The following is a 15,774-nucleotide window of genomic DNA, read 5'->3' on the forward strand; positions in this document are numbered from 1 at the left end:
TGTGGGAAGAGTAAAGTTGGACTCCACAGCTCGATTAGAACTGAAGAGTTTTAGTGTTGCTTTGTCCTCTTCCTTGTGATTTTTGTGCTGGCAGGGAACATATGGGTTAGAAAGTAAAACACAGAGGGCGTGAGGGGAATGGGAATGAACGCTTTGAGTAAGTACCTGAAGCCAGACATCACCTTTGAAATTTCAGAGAAATGTGGATGGGGTATGACTTATTTCGCACGCACCTCCTCCCCCTCCCCCCGCCTCCTCCTCTCTCTCTCCCTTTTATTCCATTCTCTCTGGAAAAGGAAAGAGAGCAAGAGGGAAAAATGTATATATACAGAGAGAGAGAGAGAGAGAGAGAATTTGCTGTCCTTACATAGAGATATGATATGTAACTGAGAAATCTGAAAGGCCAAGACTTGAGTAGAATGCACGAATCCAAACACTTTGGCAAATGGGTAGGCTTCATCCAAATTTGGCTGGCTGAAAGCTGAGGCAGTTTTAGTTTATACCATTACCACTTTCCTTCAAGTGCTTCTGCTAGCCTTGCTATATGGAAGCTAGTTTCCTTGTTCCTTTACCTGGTGACCCTAGCGGAGGCTTTAAATAGATTTTCTCTGCTTGAAAAATGACTCGAGTGTAATAACATTAAGATGACCTTATGTTACCTTTCACGTACACCTTCTGCTAATGGGATCCATTATTTTAAATTGTGGCAGGGTACTCAGTGAAACCCCGGTCCAACAATTGGTAATCAGTTACATTCCAGTGTTTTAAAGATTTTTTTTTCCCCTCTGTTGCAATTGGTAAGCACAAGATATACTGTAAATTCTTAATTCTCTTTTATCCTCATGTTACAGAGAAGGAGGTTCGCGTGGGACACCAAACTTGCTATGTAGGGCATTAATCAGGATTAAGAAAAGTTACAAAAATATATTCATTTACAGCTACTCTGTTGATTTGCTTAATATGTTTTTCCAATGTTCAGAAATAAAAGTAATTAGCAACAAGCAGCAGCTGGACTTATTGTTACTCCTGCTTCCTAACTGATATCCAAAGAGCGCCTGCAAAGATGGTCCTGTTGTCTGTAGGCTCTCTAGATGGACTCCTAAGAATAATGGATGTATTTACTCATGAGAGCCACTTAAGGTAAAGTATTTTGGCTGGTTATTCAGTGCAACAGCAAAATAAACAAACAAACACTGACTGAATGAGCAAAACCAGATCTCTTTGCAACTGAGTTAATCACACAATGAGTGGCTGTTATTTTCTGTTTTCTTTAATTCCTTCAATGCCCCTTTAAATTAAAGGCAGAGATGTTTCACTGAACATCAGTGAAACTTTGAACATTTGAAATAACGTGATGGATAAAGACATAATGAGCCAAATCTGGTGGAGTAGCTGCAGTTCCCAGTGACTTCAGTGGGTCAGTCCCAGCATGTTTTGCCTACAATTTTTGCTATCCTGTTTTTAGCGATAGGAACCAAAGGTCCTCTGCAGTAGAGTCAGTCCCCCAAAACTGGCCTCTCCCCAAAGAACTCCTGAGAGCCAGATTCTTAGCCTGAAATTGGAACTCTCAAGCCCTATAGCAATGTTAAATCCTGGTTATACCAGTGTGCCTTTCAATCTCTCTGTTATCTATTTAAATATCTTTGCCACACACAGATTTCATTTCAGCTTATCAGAAAAAAGTTTTAACCAGCTCATTGGAATCATGTTTTTTAAAACAAGAATCAGAGGCTGAAAAGCATTTTTATACCATGATTTAGCAACCCATTGACTCACTATACGTGTTTAGTGCTGATGGCATACAAGGCATAAGCATCTTATACTCCAAGCTAAATAGCTAAAAGGCATTTCTATTATATGCATTTTAAAATGTTTACATTTCATGCTCTTTGTATGTCTGAGTCTTTCCGTATGGTGTGATTCTGAATGAGCGGTGATCACATGCTTGCTCTGTGGCACAGCTGTTGAGGAGGGGAAGAAAAAAATAATTACACCATTTGCCTAATGCATTACAACTGAATCCTGGAGAAAAGCAGTAATTCACTTAACAGTTGGGGGAATGAAAATCTGACCCTGCACGGAGTGTGTCGAAACGTTATATGCCCTCATTTAAGCCCCTCTCATACAGAAAAATCCAAGGCATGGCACTGCTGCATTGATGCTTCCACTGACATCTCTGCTTATTAGGAGTGGTATACAAAGGGCGAACTGGGTGAAGGGTGGGTGGGTAATTGGTCGCTGAATAGTGTGTAATTGTTATAATTCAGGAAAAGAAGTAAAACCGCGGGGACATTTTTGTCATGAGAGACTTTTTCCCCTTCCCTCCCCCGTTCCTTTTTTGGCCATCAAACCAGTTGTACAGGAGCAGCAAATCTCTCTATGATGTCACAAGGCAGGTGTGGTGCACTCATGGGAAGGGCAGGACTGCTTGCTATGAGAACAGAGATTTTAATAACATAAGCCTGGAAGCCTTGCTTCCTTCCTTCCTGCAATCCATGTGCTCATAGATCATGAGAACAGTTAAGTAGACCTACTTTTTTTTTAAAATTAGTGATGTCATGGTTTTGGGTGTAGTAGGTTTCTTTCTTTGCTACATGCCATTTTTCTACTGTAATTTTTTCATTCTTATTTTACTGAGTTAGAGCTCTTTATAGGAAAAGAACAGAAGATTTCCTTGGAGAATGTCTGCATTGAGTAATCTTTGAGAAAATTGCCTTTCGGTTCAGACAGCAACCCCCATATTTCTAAAAAGGAGTCTCGGCGGATACTGGATGCTGTTGCAAGAATGCTCTGTAGTTGAAGGAGTGGATGTAATCAGGCGCAGTCAACTGAATTCAGTTTTCAAATTTCATTTTTGTGTGTTCAGATTCATAAAACAGTGGTTCTCCTTATGCTGTAATACTGACTTCCACTCCAAATTCTTTTTCATATTGGCAGATCAAGACTGGGGGCCTGATCTTGTATTCCACGCTCAGCTAAAATGCTCAGAAAAGTCTCCGATTGACAGATATCTAGATTAGCTTGATTTTAAAGAGGAGAATGGGGTAGTACTTTAGAGCAGTGAAGAATGGATGGTATAGTGGTAATAGTCTGCTATTTTAGAGAACTGGGTTCATGTCCCTACCCTGCCACAGACTTCCTGTGTGGTGTTGGGTGAATCACTTAGCCTCTTTGTACCTCATCTGTAGAATGGAGATAATAGTACTCCCCTACCTAAAATGGATGTTGTGAGTTAAAGATTGTGATGTGCTCAAATGTATCAATAATGGTGGCTATATATGTACAGAAGAAAGATGGGAATTGAGTCAAGAGATATCCAGGTCCAGCTCTATGAAACTGGGCAAGTTTCTTTAACCTATGTGTGCCTCAATTTCCACAACTGAAAAATGGGCACAATATTTATTCAACTTTGTAAAGCACATTGAGATCTTCAGATGTAAAGTGCTGCAGAAGTGAAGGGTTTTACTATTTTATGACATAGTTGTTACAGGACATTGGTGATGTAGGTCTTATTAAAATGTATCCTTAAATTTTTGTGTAATTTCTTTTTTTCCTATTTGGTGTTTGAACAATTCTTCAGTATAGCTAAAATTATCGCATTATTTTTTCATAGGTTACTTTAGGTGGAACCTTTATCGGCATTGGACGGAAAACTCCAGATTGCCAAGGCAACACCAAGTACTTCCGCTGCAAATTCTGCAATTTCACCTACATGGGCAACTCATCGAATGAACTAGAGCAACACTTCTTACAGACTCACCCGAACAAAATGAAAGCCACCCTTCCTTCCTCTGAATCAGGGAAACCGTCAGAGAAAAACTCTAATAAATCCAGTCCTACTCTTCGATCATGTGATTCTGGAGACTTGGGGAAGTGGCAGGACAAAATCACCGTAAAAGCAGGAGACAACACACCAGTTGGATACTCGGTGCCTATCAAACCCATAGATTCTTCTAGACAAAATGATACAGATGCCACCAGTTACTACTGGTGTAAATTTTGCAGTTTCAGCTGTGAATCATCCAGCTCTCTCAAACTATTAGAACATTACAGCAAACAGCATGGGGGAAACCAATCAGGAAGCCTTCATCCCGATCTAAATGATAAACTTTCAAGAGGATCTGTCATTAATCAGAATGACCTAGCCAAAAATGCAGAGGGGGAGCTAGTAACAAAGACAGAAAAGGGTTCTAGTATGGCGAAAAAGAAAGACTTCTCTAGCAAAGGTGGAGAGGATAACGTTGTGACAAGCTACAACTGTCAGTTCTGTGACTTTAGGTACTCAAAGAGCCATGGCCCAGAAGTAATAGTGGTGGGCCCACTTCTCCGTCATTATCAGCAGCTACACAACATTCACAAATGTACCATTAAACACTGTCAGTTCTGTCCCCGAGGCCTCTGCAGCCCAGAAAAGCACCTTGGAGATATTACTTATCCGTTTGCTTGCAGAAAAAGTAATTGTTCCCACTGTGCTCTCTTGCTCTTGCACTTGTCTCCTGGGGTGACAGGAAGCTCTAGAGTCAAACACCAGTGCGATCAATGCTCATTCTCCACTCCTGATGTAGATATTCTCCTGCTTCATTATGAGAACGCACATGAAGCCCAGACATCTGATGTCAAACAAGAAGCAAATACCCTTCAAGGGATGGATGGGCCGCTGACTCTCAAAGAGAACAAAGAACACTCATGTACCAAATGTGACTTTATTACCCAGGTGGAAGAAGAGATTTCCCGACACTACAGGTACAGTGAATTTTAAAATTACATATAGTAAAACACAAAACAAACAAACCCTGAACACGTCTATGAGATGTCAGGGATCCTCAGGGAGAAACTTGAAATTAGATCAAAATGGGAATTCATATAGGTGTATCTCTATATCTGGTTATATAGTGCCAAATCCAACTCACATTTACTTTGGTCAAACTCCAGGTAAGTCAATGGAGTTACTCTAGATTTAAACCAGTGCACCTAAGAGCAAAATTTGGACTTGTGTGAATGCTGTGGTTCCTACATATTTGAGATTCGCTGAGCTGTTTTCTATCAGAAATACTTCTAGCTACTTTCTGCCAGAACGCTGATATCTTCATTTATAAAGGGAATCCAAGACTGACTATAGATCTATTTCTTTCATGCCTTATAGTACAATACTCTTATTAACTACCTTTTTGTAGTATTTTCCATCCCCAATTCCAACATTTCAATGATTAAGGACATTCTGCTGTTGTTTAGTATTCCTTTTAGGGCTGTCGATTAATCGCAGTTAACTCATGTGATTTAATTCAAAAAAATTAATCGCGATTAAAAACATTAATCACAATGTCACTGTTAATAGAATACCAATTGAAATTTATTAAATATTTTTAGATTTTTTTCTTCATTTTCAAATATAAGGATTTTAATTACAACACAGAATACAAAATGTATAGTGCTCACTTTATATTATTTTTTATTACAAATATTTGCACTGTAAAAATGATAAACAAAAGAAATAGTATTTTTCAATTCACCTCATACAAGTACTATAGTGCAATCTCTTTATCGTGAAAGTGCAACTTACAAATGTAGGGGTTTTTTTTGTTACATAACGGGACTCAAACAAAACAATGTGAAACTTTAGAGCCTACAAGTCCACTCAGTCCTACGTCTTGTTCAGCCAATCACTAAAAGAAACAAGTTTTTTTACATTTACAGGAGATAAAGCTCCCCTCTTCTTATTTACAGTGTCACCTGAAAGTGAGAACAGGCATTTGCATGGGACTGTTGTAGCTGGTGTCACAAGATATTTATATGCCAGATGCGCTAAAGATTCATATGCCTCTTCATGCTTTGCCCATCGTTCCAGAGGACATGCTTCCATGCTGAGGACGCTCGTTAAAAAATAATGTGTTAATTACATTAGTGACTGAACTCTGTGGGGGAGAATTGTATGTCTCCTGCTCTGTTTTACTCGCATTCTGCCATATATTTCATGTTATAGCAGTCTCAAATGATGACTCAGCACATGTTGTTCATTTTAAGAACACTTTCACTACAAATTTGTCAAAATGCAAAGAAGATACCAATGTGAAATTTCTAAAAATAGTTACAGCACTCGACCCAAAATTTAAGAATCTGGAATGTCTTCCAAAATCTGAGAGGGATGAGGTGTAAAGCATTCTTTCAGAAGTCTTAAAAGAGCAACATTCTGATGCAGAAAGTACAGAACCCAAACCACCAAAAAAGAAAATCAATCTTCCACTGGTGGCATCTGACTCAGATGATGAAAATGAACATGCATTGGTCCGCACTGTTTTGGATTGTTATCGAGCAGAACCTGTCATCAGCATGGACACATGTCCCCTGGAATGGTGGTTGAAGCATGAAAGGACATATGAATCTTTAGAGCATCTGGCACGTAAATACCTTGCAATGCCGGCTGCCAACAGTGTCATGTGAATGCCTGTTCTTACTTTAAAAAAGAAGTGGGCAGCATTGTCTCCTACAAATGTAAATAAACTTGTTTGAGCAATTGGTTGAACAAGAAGTAGGACTGAGTGGATTTGTAGGCTGAGCGATTGACTGAAAAAGGACTTGTGGTCTCTAAAGTTTTAAGTTGTTTTATTTTTGCATGCAGGCTTTTATTGTACATAATTCTACATTTGCAAGTTCAACTTTCATGATAAAGAGATTGCACTACAGTACTTGTAGTAGGTGAACTGAAAAATACTATTTTGTTTTTTACAGTGCAAATATTTGTAATGAAAAATAAATATAAAGTGAGCACTGTGCACTTTGTATTCTGTGTTGTAATTGAAATAAATATACTTGAAAATGTAGAAAAAATTCAAAAATATTTAAATAAATGGTATTTTATTATTAACAGTGCGATTCATCGTGCAATTAATTTTTTTTAATCGCTTGACAGCCCTAATTCCTTTCAAACTGGGAGCAAGCACTTTTTCATCTGTTGATGCCATCCCACAAGATATTTTTCCAGATGATTGTTTTTATGTTGTTGGTCTAAAGTGTCACTTTATTTTTAAGTGTTAGCATTGCTATATGAAGATGAACAGAGCCAGTCTTCCGATTCATGTCCTTATGGCAGCCAATTCCCTGATAAACCTTTTGGGGTGGATCCTCAGCTGTTGGAAATTGACTTCAGTGGAGCTTTGCCAATTTACATCATCTGAGAATTTGGCCCTCCGATTTTAAAAGAATAGTTTGTTATACATTTTGCAAAAACTGGGTTAAATATTAAGTAAATAATGTTAACTACATTGAACATTTATGACCAGAGTCAATGGCAACCACAGAAAATCCAGACTTCCATCACCTTTAAAGGATTTTTGCATTGAAGCCATATATACTGATGACAAAAGAAGATCCAGTCTCAGACATCCCTTAAATATATGAGAGCCTGCGATGCATTTACTAGATTCCAGGACATTGAGAAAGTAACAAAGGCAGCTATAGTATAGTGCTTTAATAGAGTTTAAAACAGGGGCATCTAAACATTGCCCAACAGAGGGCCGCATTGGCAATATGTTGGGAGCCCATAAAAAAATGGAGCAAATTGCTCATCTTTAATTTGAGGCTGTAGCCTCTGGAAACTACAGGTCCCAGCATGCAGTGCCCGATTTTTTATTTCAGTGAGCTGCAGGGATGTTGTGGGGATTAACCGGTTAATGTTTGCAAACTGCTTTGAAGATAAAGAGTGGTATCTAAGTACTAGATATTATCATCAGGTCAGCTTTGGAGCAGTTTGTATAACTCCATAGGCTGCACTTTGCTGCTGGGGCATGGAATGATTTTTTTTTTTTTTTAGCTATTAAAGATAGCTATTAAAGATTTTATTTTTAGCTATTCCATGGCTTCTGTACTGGAAAAGGAAAAATTGTTTTGCTGCAGCTGGTAATTTAAATTTTTTAGAAGCATGTTTAATTAAAATGCCTATTCCTAAGAAAAAGGGAGGGAGAGAGGGCAAAATTTTCAAAACTGAGTGCCTTAAGTTAGGTACCTAAATCAGTGGCCTAATTTAAAAAAAATGCCGAACAGCCAGCAGCTCCTACCAATGTCAGTGGGAACTGCTGTGTACTCAGTATTTTGAAAATCAGGGGACTTATTTAAAGGTCTAAATGTGGACGTGGGTACCTAAAATTAGGCTCTTTTGTTTGAAAAGCACGGGAAGAATTCTCTAAACCTTTAGCACACCACACCCTCATGTACTTTGTAGTTGTCATATAACCACATCTCCCTGCCCTCAACATCTCCCAATTTCAAACACGTCTTACTTTTAAAATGTGTATTGTTCTCATTTTTCATGTCCCTTCTCCTATAAAATCACACTTTTGTAGTTTAATTCTGGGGAAAAAATTACAACAAATATTTAGAATCTATTTAAAAAAAGACCTAAAATGACTTTTCTGTAGATAATAGTTTTATTTAAATACACATGATATTTTGCTCTACTAGGATAGAAGCATGGGGATATTCCAATTGGAAAGGGAGGAATTTTTTACTATATAATGGTATAGAACAGGGGTAGGCAACCTGTGGCACGCATGCCGAAGGCGGCATGCAAGCTGATTTTCAGTGGCACTCACACTTCCTGGGTCCTGGCCATCGGTCTGGGGGGCTCTGCATTTTAATTTAATTTTAAATGAAGCTTCTTAAACTTTTTAAAAATCTTATTTACTTTACATACAACAATAGTTTAGTTATATATTATAGACTTATAGAATGTTAAAAATGTTAAAATGTATTACTGGCACGCGAAACCTTAAATTAGAGTGAATAAATGACGACTTGGCACTTCTGAAAGGTTGCCGACCCCTGGTATAGAACTTCCATGTCTACCTTCAATGAGTACATTTTAGGGAAGTTAATCAATCCTATACTTCTTTTCACCCTCTGAGTCCTATACAGTTGGTCCTGGCTCTACAGGTGAAGAGATACAAGAATAATTCCAAGAAAAAAAGATCCAGAATTTTTGAAAAATATTTATATCTGTGAATTACGTGGCACATATAGGGTATGTCTAGTCTGCAATTAGATACCCTCCTCCCTTGTAGGGTCACAGAGCCCAGGCTCCAGCCCAAGCCCAAATGTCTACAGCTCAGTTAAACAGCCTCTGAGCCCAAGCCCCGTAAGGCAAGCTAGCTAACACAGGCCAGTCTCAGGTTTTTAATTGCAGTCTAGACATCCTCATATAGCATATGCTGGTGTGAGATAAAGTTTTTATCAATGGGATGATGTTCTTTGTGACTTCCTCATGCATGAGCAAGACTTTAGATGTAGAAAGTATTTATGCCAAACAGTCATGAATTCCATATATATGGAATACACAGAGAGAGAGAGATAAGAACACAAGAACATAAGAATGGCCCTACTAGGTCAGACCAAAGGTATATCTAGCCCAGTATCCTGTCTTCTGACAGGGGCCAGTGCCAGGTGCCCCAGAGGGAATGAACAGAACAGGTAATCATCAAGTTGCTCATTCGCAGCTTCTGGCAAACAGAGGCTAGGGACACCATTCCTACCCATCCTGGCTAATAGCTATTGATGGACCTATCCTTCATGAATTTATCTAGTTCTTTTTTTAACCCTGTTATGGTCTTGGCCTTCACAACATCCTCTGGCAAGGAGTTCCACAGATTGACTGTGAGTTGTGTGAAGAAATACTTCCTTTTATTTGTTTTAAACCTGCTGCCTATTAATTTCATTTGGTGACCCCTAGTTCTTACGTTATGAGAAGTAGTAAACAACACTTCCTTATCTACTTTCTCCACACCAGTCATGATTTTATAGACTTCAATCATCTCTCCTTAGCCATCTTTTTTCCCAGTCTTATTAATCTCTTGTCATACAGAAATATAATTATTATTATATAATAAAATAATGTGATAGCTACTCTCAGTTCCACTACTGTGAGGGAAAAATGCTGCAAAATTCGCTGCTGGCAATTTATATACTAAGAAGCTGAATGGATCCCAACTATAAATACATAATTATGCATTGTATGGGCAGAAATGGTATTTTTCAATTCCCGTATTAAATTTTACCATTGGCAAATACTGAATACCATGGGTCTGCTTAGATCCTGCCTGCATGGTTGAGTCCATGAACTCCCTTGTGTGTGCATCTTCAGTGACTTTCAAGAATCGCAGGTATAAACTATGCGTCCAGTTTTTTTCTGCATCTTTCTGTCTGTACATCTATAATATCATTTTTGTCTGTTTACTTAAATATTATTTTTGTGTCATTGTCCTCCAGTATTATCCATCTGCAGTGCAGGCCTTGGCAGCCCTGCATTACTGGTAACATTAGAATTTGCAAGAATAATTAGCTTTTCATGTTGTCTCCCTACAGAAATATATACTTAAGTTTAACACCACTCAGTTTTTCCTTCACATGTAATTTGTAGGCTGTTCAGTTGAATTCAAAGTTAATGAATCACATTGCACGTCAGTGTAGTTGTGTCTAAATCTGCCTAAAATGTGCTTACATAAACAGATCTCCAAATGGCTAATTGTCCTACATTTTCTATTGTTTGCAGTGTTCAAGCCATGTTGGTCCCAGGATATTAGAAGGGAAAAGATGGGTGAGGTAATCTTTTATTGGACCAACTTCTGTTGGTGAAAGAGCTGTGTAGTTTGAAAACTTGTCTCTTTAACCAATAGAAGTTGGTCCAATAAAAGATATTACCGCACCGACCTTGTCTCGCTACACTTTCTACTAATGTAACTATTACTCACACCCCATTGTACCCCTGAAGAATCAGGAAATATTCTTTACATTTCATTGAGAGCTTCAGTTATGTAGTATACGCCATAGGTGTGTGTTACTATAACAGATTAAACAATTTCTTCATGGATAATATGTAGCCAGATATCTTTGGATGAAAAAGTTCTTTACTATAGAAATTATAGTAGGTAAGGAAATTATATCTCCCCTTCCCCCTGCAAAAAAAAAATTGTCATCATTTTTGTCTGTTTTTTGTTGAAAGATCAAAAATCTGAAACCAAACTTATTTTGATTTTTGGTAACTTTTAATAACCTTCAGAGTTCAGTTGCCAAAAGGTGTGTGTGTGGGGGAAATCATTTTTCTGTTTTTTTTTTTTCTTCCCAAAAATCAATTTTATTTTTTTTGGTGAATATTTCCATTTAATGGAAAAGTTATTTTCTGTCAAATGTTTTGACTGAAATTTTTTGGCAAGCTCTAGTAGAAATGTCAGGTAACATGATGAAAAATGGTCCAAACCTCTCTAGAAAAAGGGTAAGATAAAGGTCTGTAATATTCATTTTTTTGAAAAAAGGACACACTTCCCACTCAGAATGCCTTATGGTCTTTTGTAATGAGGGCAGAATCATGTTTTCCAATAAACAGAACTAATCTGTTGATAATGTAAGTGACAATTTTATTTGGTTTTCATTCAGAAGGATTCAAACACTTTTTACAAGATACATGTAAAAAAAACCCCTGATTTTCAAAAAGGTAAGCGTGCAATTGAGTAAAAACAAGCTAAATGCATGTATGTAATTAGCACAACTGCATGTATAAATTGGTTCTTTGCATATGTGAATAGACAGTGAGAATCATAAGTGGTTGTTTTTCCATAGAAAAACCTGATCTATGCATGTAGTTTATGGCAGTTGCCCATAGCGACTGGGTACACAATTGCACATGCAGCTGTACTTCCGACTTTAAATATTAGACCCGAAGTAAGTAGGAAGAGTCACTTCATGCATTACTGAAATGCAGCTGCCCTTGAGGTCAAATTCATCAACTGTCTAACTGTGCACAATAACACTACACAGTGCTTTGGGAGAAGAAATGAAGAATAGTGCATAAAGCAGACAGCACAGGCACAAGGAGTTTCAGGCCCTTATATCCCAGTGGATCCAGAGGGATATGTCTGGGGTACTGGGACAAGGAACTGCCTCTCCTGCCTCACATGGGCAGTAGCAGCCAAGAGGAGGGTCTTATGGCAATCCCTAGATTTGGGGGTTTCTTCCACAAAGCAGCCATCACCTGCTGCAGCTGAAGTGTGTGTGTGTGTGGGGGGGGGGGGAGTTCCAGAGTAAAACAGGGCCATCCAGCTCTTTTACCAGACCTAGAGGGACCTGGTGTTGGCCCTGCTTGTCACTTGGGGAACAGCAGCAGCAGCTGGGAGGAGCCCTTCCACCCTTCTGATACCTCAATTCACTCAGCTCTGGAACTTGGACTGTGGGTATATATTTTTTTCTTGTTTGCTTTGCTTTCAGTGGTTGCGGCTTCTCCTTCATCCTGCTCCTCTTCCACTCAGCCTCACTCTCTGGCCTTCACATCCTCCTACTTCCCTCCCTCAGTTTCCCTTCTCCCTTTACTCACTCCCCCTCTTACTCAGAAAGTCTCTTCCTCCCTCCCCTTCAACTCCAAGTATAACCCCCACACCTAAAAACAAACAAACAAAATCCTTCTTAAACCCAGCTTTTTGTAATATAAATAAAAGGGATAATGTGTTAACAAGAAATAAAATCTGAAACATACAGAAACCATGGTAGTCATATGACATTTGCCTGCCGTCACCTGAGCACCTTTCCTGTGTATGGTACCATTTTTCCCTACCCTTCAGGTGTGGGTTTTTTGTGGCTTTTTGTACTGCAGGCTCTGCAGCACAGTCACTTGTCACTGTCTTTGTAGTGCTCCTCGTGCCAGTGATCTTAGGATGCCACTGCAATACAAATAAATAATAGGAAAATACTTGGTTGCAGCATGTAACAATGCAAATAGGATCTTGGTCAGAATATTTGACTCCTGTTCCTGTGAAAAGTGTCATGGAATATTTTAATGCCCACAAGTGTTCAGGACTTTAGATTTACAGCATAATACATTTAAAAAATGGCTTCAGTGCCTTCCTAATGGCATGGTAAGATCAGCACTGGCCTAGGGCTTGATGGAAAAACTGCATTGAGTTGAATGGTTCAGGAACAAGAAGACCATAGAAGGAAGAGTAGTATTTGCTTTTTCACCAACTCCATTTTCTTCCGCTCCTCAGTTTTCTTTGGAAGTCTCTCATCCTAATACTGATCCACCCTGACACTGTGTGCTGTATCTTATCTCATAAGATCACAGCCTGAGATGGTACAACCACCATCTAGTTGGTAATGATAACTTTTTAAACACTAAATCAATTTATTATATAGCGTGCTATGCAAACTGCTTTTCTTTTAAACATTCTTGATTAGCTTTTTGGGGATCACTTCACAAACTTCCATGGACTTCGTCCCATTATGAACAAATGGTAGATTTCAGTTCTGATTTAAAAACAAACGAACAAGTCAGCCCTTCAAGTTGCTTCCTGGATTGGTGCCAGGATAGGAAGAAAAATCAGATGTGCTCATGTAGCTTTTTTGTGTTGGGCCAAATTTGTATTCTGACCCATAATGATTAACTTATTCACATGTATGCAGTTTTCAACACATGCTCAATTTTAGGTTGGCGGGTATAGAAAATTTAGTTTAAGATCTGTGGCCAAATCCTGGCTTGTCCAGTGTATCTACTAATATTGTACAAGTTTTAGGTATTGAGCTATCCAGTTGGGATCAGAGGTGTTTTTTTATGTAAATTAGAAAAGGGTATGTTCTATAAGAGCCTATCTTTTTATTCTACTTGTCCGAAAAGGCCCAAATTTTTCCCACTGGGTGGCATTTGTATAAAAAGTTACACAGGCAAATTAAGAAATCCTCATGTAACTTTCTGTGGGTAGAAAAAATAACCCCTTTCTAAAGAATTAAAAATCTACAAGCTTTCAGAGTAATAAAAGTGCATTTAAGCAGGCCCGTGCCTTAGTTATAATATATAGTTTAAATCCCTGGCTAGCTGCTGCTATGCTGTACATTTATTTGTTTCACTAGTATCATAATGGTGGTATATACAATTTGGATCAAAAATATTTAGCATGCACCTAATAAAGCCAAGTTAGACAGAAAAAGATCAGCTGCCTGAAGGTGTGATATCTGTAGAAAGGAGCCAAGTTAGAAAAGGGGGTTAGCCATTCAAATGGCCAAGTTAAACAAAAGACACTTAGTGCTAAATTGCCTCCCAAAGGATTGATAAACTTTCAGGCAGGGAGTAAATTGGGGTTGGGCCATTAGTCCCAAATGGTGTCTTGTTTAACTTGGCTTTTTAGATAACTAACCCATGTCGAATTTGGCCTTCTCTGAAGATATTCCACCTTTATATGGCTAGCCTTTCCCCCACCCTAAATTGGCCTTTTTGTATCTGTTAAATGGGTTTGATCAGATAGCACTTTCTCTTTTTGGTTCAGAAACAGAATTAAGCTTGGTTCAGAAAAGAATTAAGAGATGGGCTGATTTCAATAAAAAGCTAGTTTAGAATGAGACAATACAGCCAGAACAGGATTTTAACCCACTGTTTTCTGGCTCCTTTGCCACCAGGCTGTTTACAGAATAACTGAATTTTTTGGAGGCTGAAGAAACCCATCTAATTATCTAAACTGAAAATAAATTATCTAACCCATCTAATTATCTAAACTGAAAATAATAATATTGAAAAAGACACAGAGAAAATATTACACACGGACTACAGATCTTGATACTTGAATACATACTCATATCTGCATGCATTGAAAATTTCATGAAAATCAGATACTTTAAATAGCATATGGCTTATTTTGTCAAAAAATATTAATTTTTAAGTTTAGCCATTTATTTCTCCTGCGCTATCAGACTTAAAAAGGGATATTTTCTGTACTGTTTCAGCTATACAGATGAACTAAACGCCAAATGCTGTTCTTATTCAAGTTAATGGGAGTTTTGCCACTAACTTCATTGGGACCAGGATTTGGCCTTGAAATAATTAATTTTCAACAATTGAAGTTGTCATGGCAGTAACAGATTTCCCATACAAGCTTTGTCCAGTGTCAATAGTCAAGGGCTCATTTTTTTCTAACTTGGCTAGAGTCACTACTGTGACTCTAAGTGCATAAGGTGTGTATGTATGAGTGTATCTGTAGGGAGAAGGAATTACAGATTTATATACATTTTGATGAAGAGCAGGGACTGTCTTTTACCCGGCATTGGTACAGTGCCTAGCTCAATGGGACATCAATACTCACTGGGGACTCTGGCCGCTATTGTAGTATAAATAATAATAATTAATAAATGTTTCATAGTTAGCTCACAGAAAGTATTCTGTTTCTGTGGGACATACAGTAAACTGGGAACATGTTGTTCCAATATAGTAATGTATGCTTTACATGATTTACTAATATAGTACTTTGCATAGACTTATGATGAAAACAGGTATGTGCATTATTATTCCAACATATTCCACACCTTTTAGCAGACTGTAATGGAATTCACCTATATTCTCTGCTTCCCTACTTGAAAGCCACTCATACTTTACGAAAGTGCCTCTGCATTTGACAGTAGAATTCAATATATAAGGACACAATCAGCTGTTTTGTGTTTCCTTAAGAGCAGTCTCATTTCAAAACAGTTTTTAGAATTTCCATAGAGAACAAATAAGAATTGTTTCTTGTTTCAAGAACTCTTATCCTTTGAAGTATCTTTAGCTGTAAGTTAACTAGAGCTCTCCTCCAAAGGTCCTCTGTATTGACTAAATGGATGTAAAATTGATGACAGGCGAAGGAATTTTTAAAAACAATTAAACAGGAATTCTTTAATACAGCACTATATTATACAAAGTGGCTTTTAATTAGGTGTCAGAAAGAAGTATGTCCCCTTGTAAGTGTTTCATTTTCTGTTGGAAAATGTCACAATGAAATA

The 15,774-nt window shown here is 38.0% G+C and overlaps 1 protein-coding gene across 2 annotated transcripts in view; it reads left to right on the top strand.

Annotated features, from left to right (window-relative positions):
* The window catches only part of TRPS1 (transcriptional repressor GATA binding 1), a 405,556-nt gene that overhangs the window by 199,054 nt on the left and 190,728 nt on the right, over positions 1-15,774 (top strand). For both annotated transcript variants that reach the window (XM_045007716.1, XM_045007717.1), the window contains one exon: positions 3,614-4,743. In XM_045007716.1, coding sequence (XP_044863651.1) covers positions 3,614-4,743 — 1,130 coding nt within the window. The remainder of the gene's footprint in view (positions 1-3,613; positions 4,744-15,774) is intronic.

Source organism: Mauremys mutica, chromosome 2, assembly GCF_020497125.1.
Source record: "Mauremys mutica isolate MM-2020 ecotype Southern chromosome 2, ASM2049712v1, whole genome shotgun sequence".
Taxonomy (NCBI): domain Eukaryota; kingdom Metazoa; phylum Chordata; order Testudines; family Geoemydidae; genus Mauremys; species Mauremys mutica.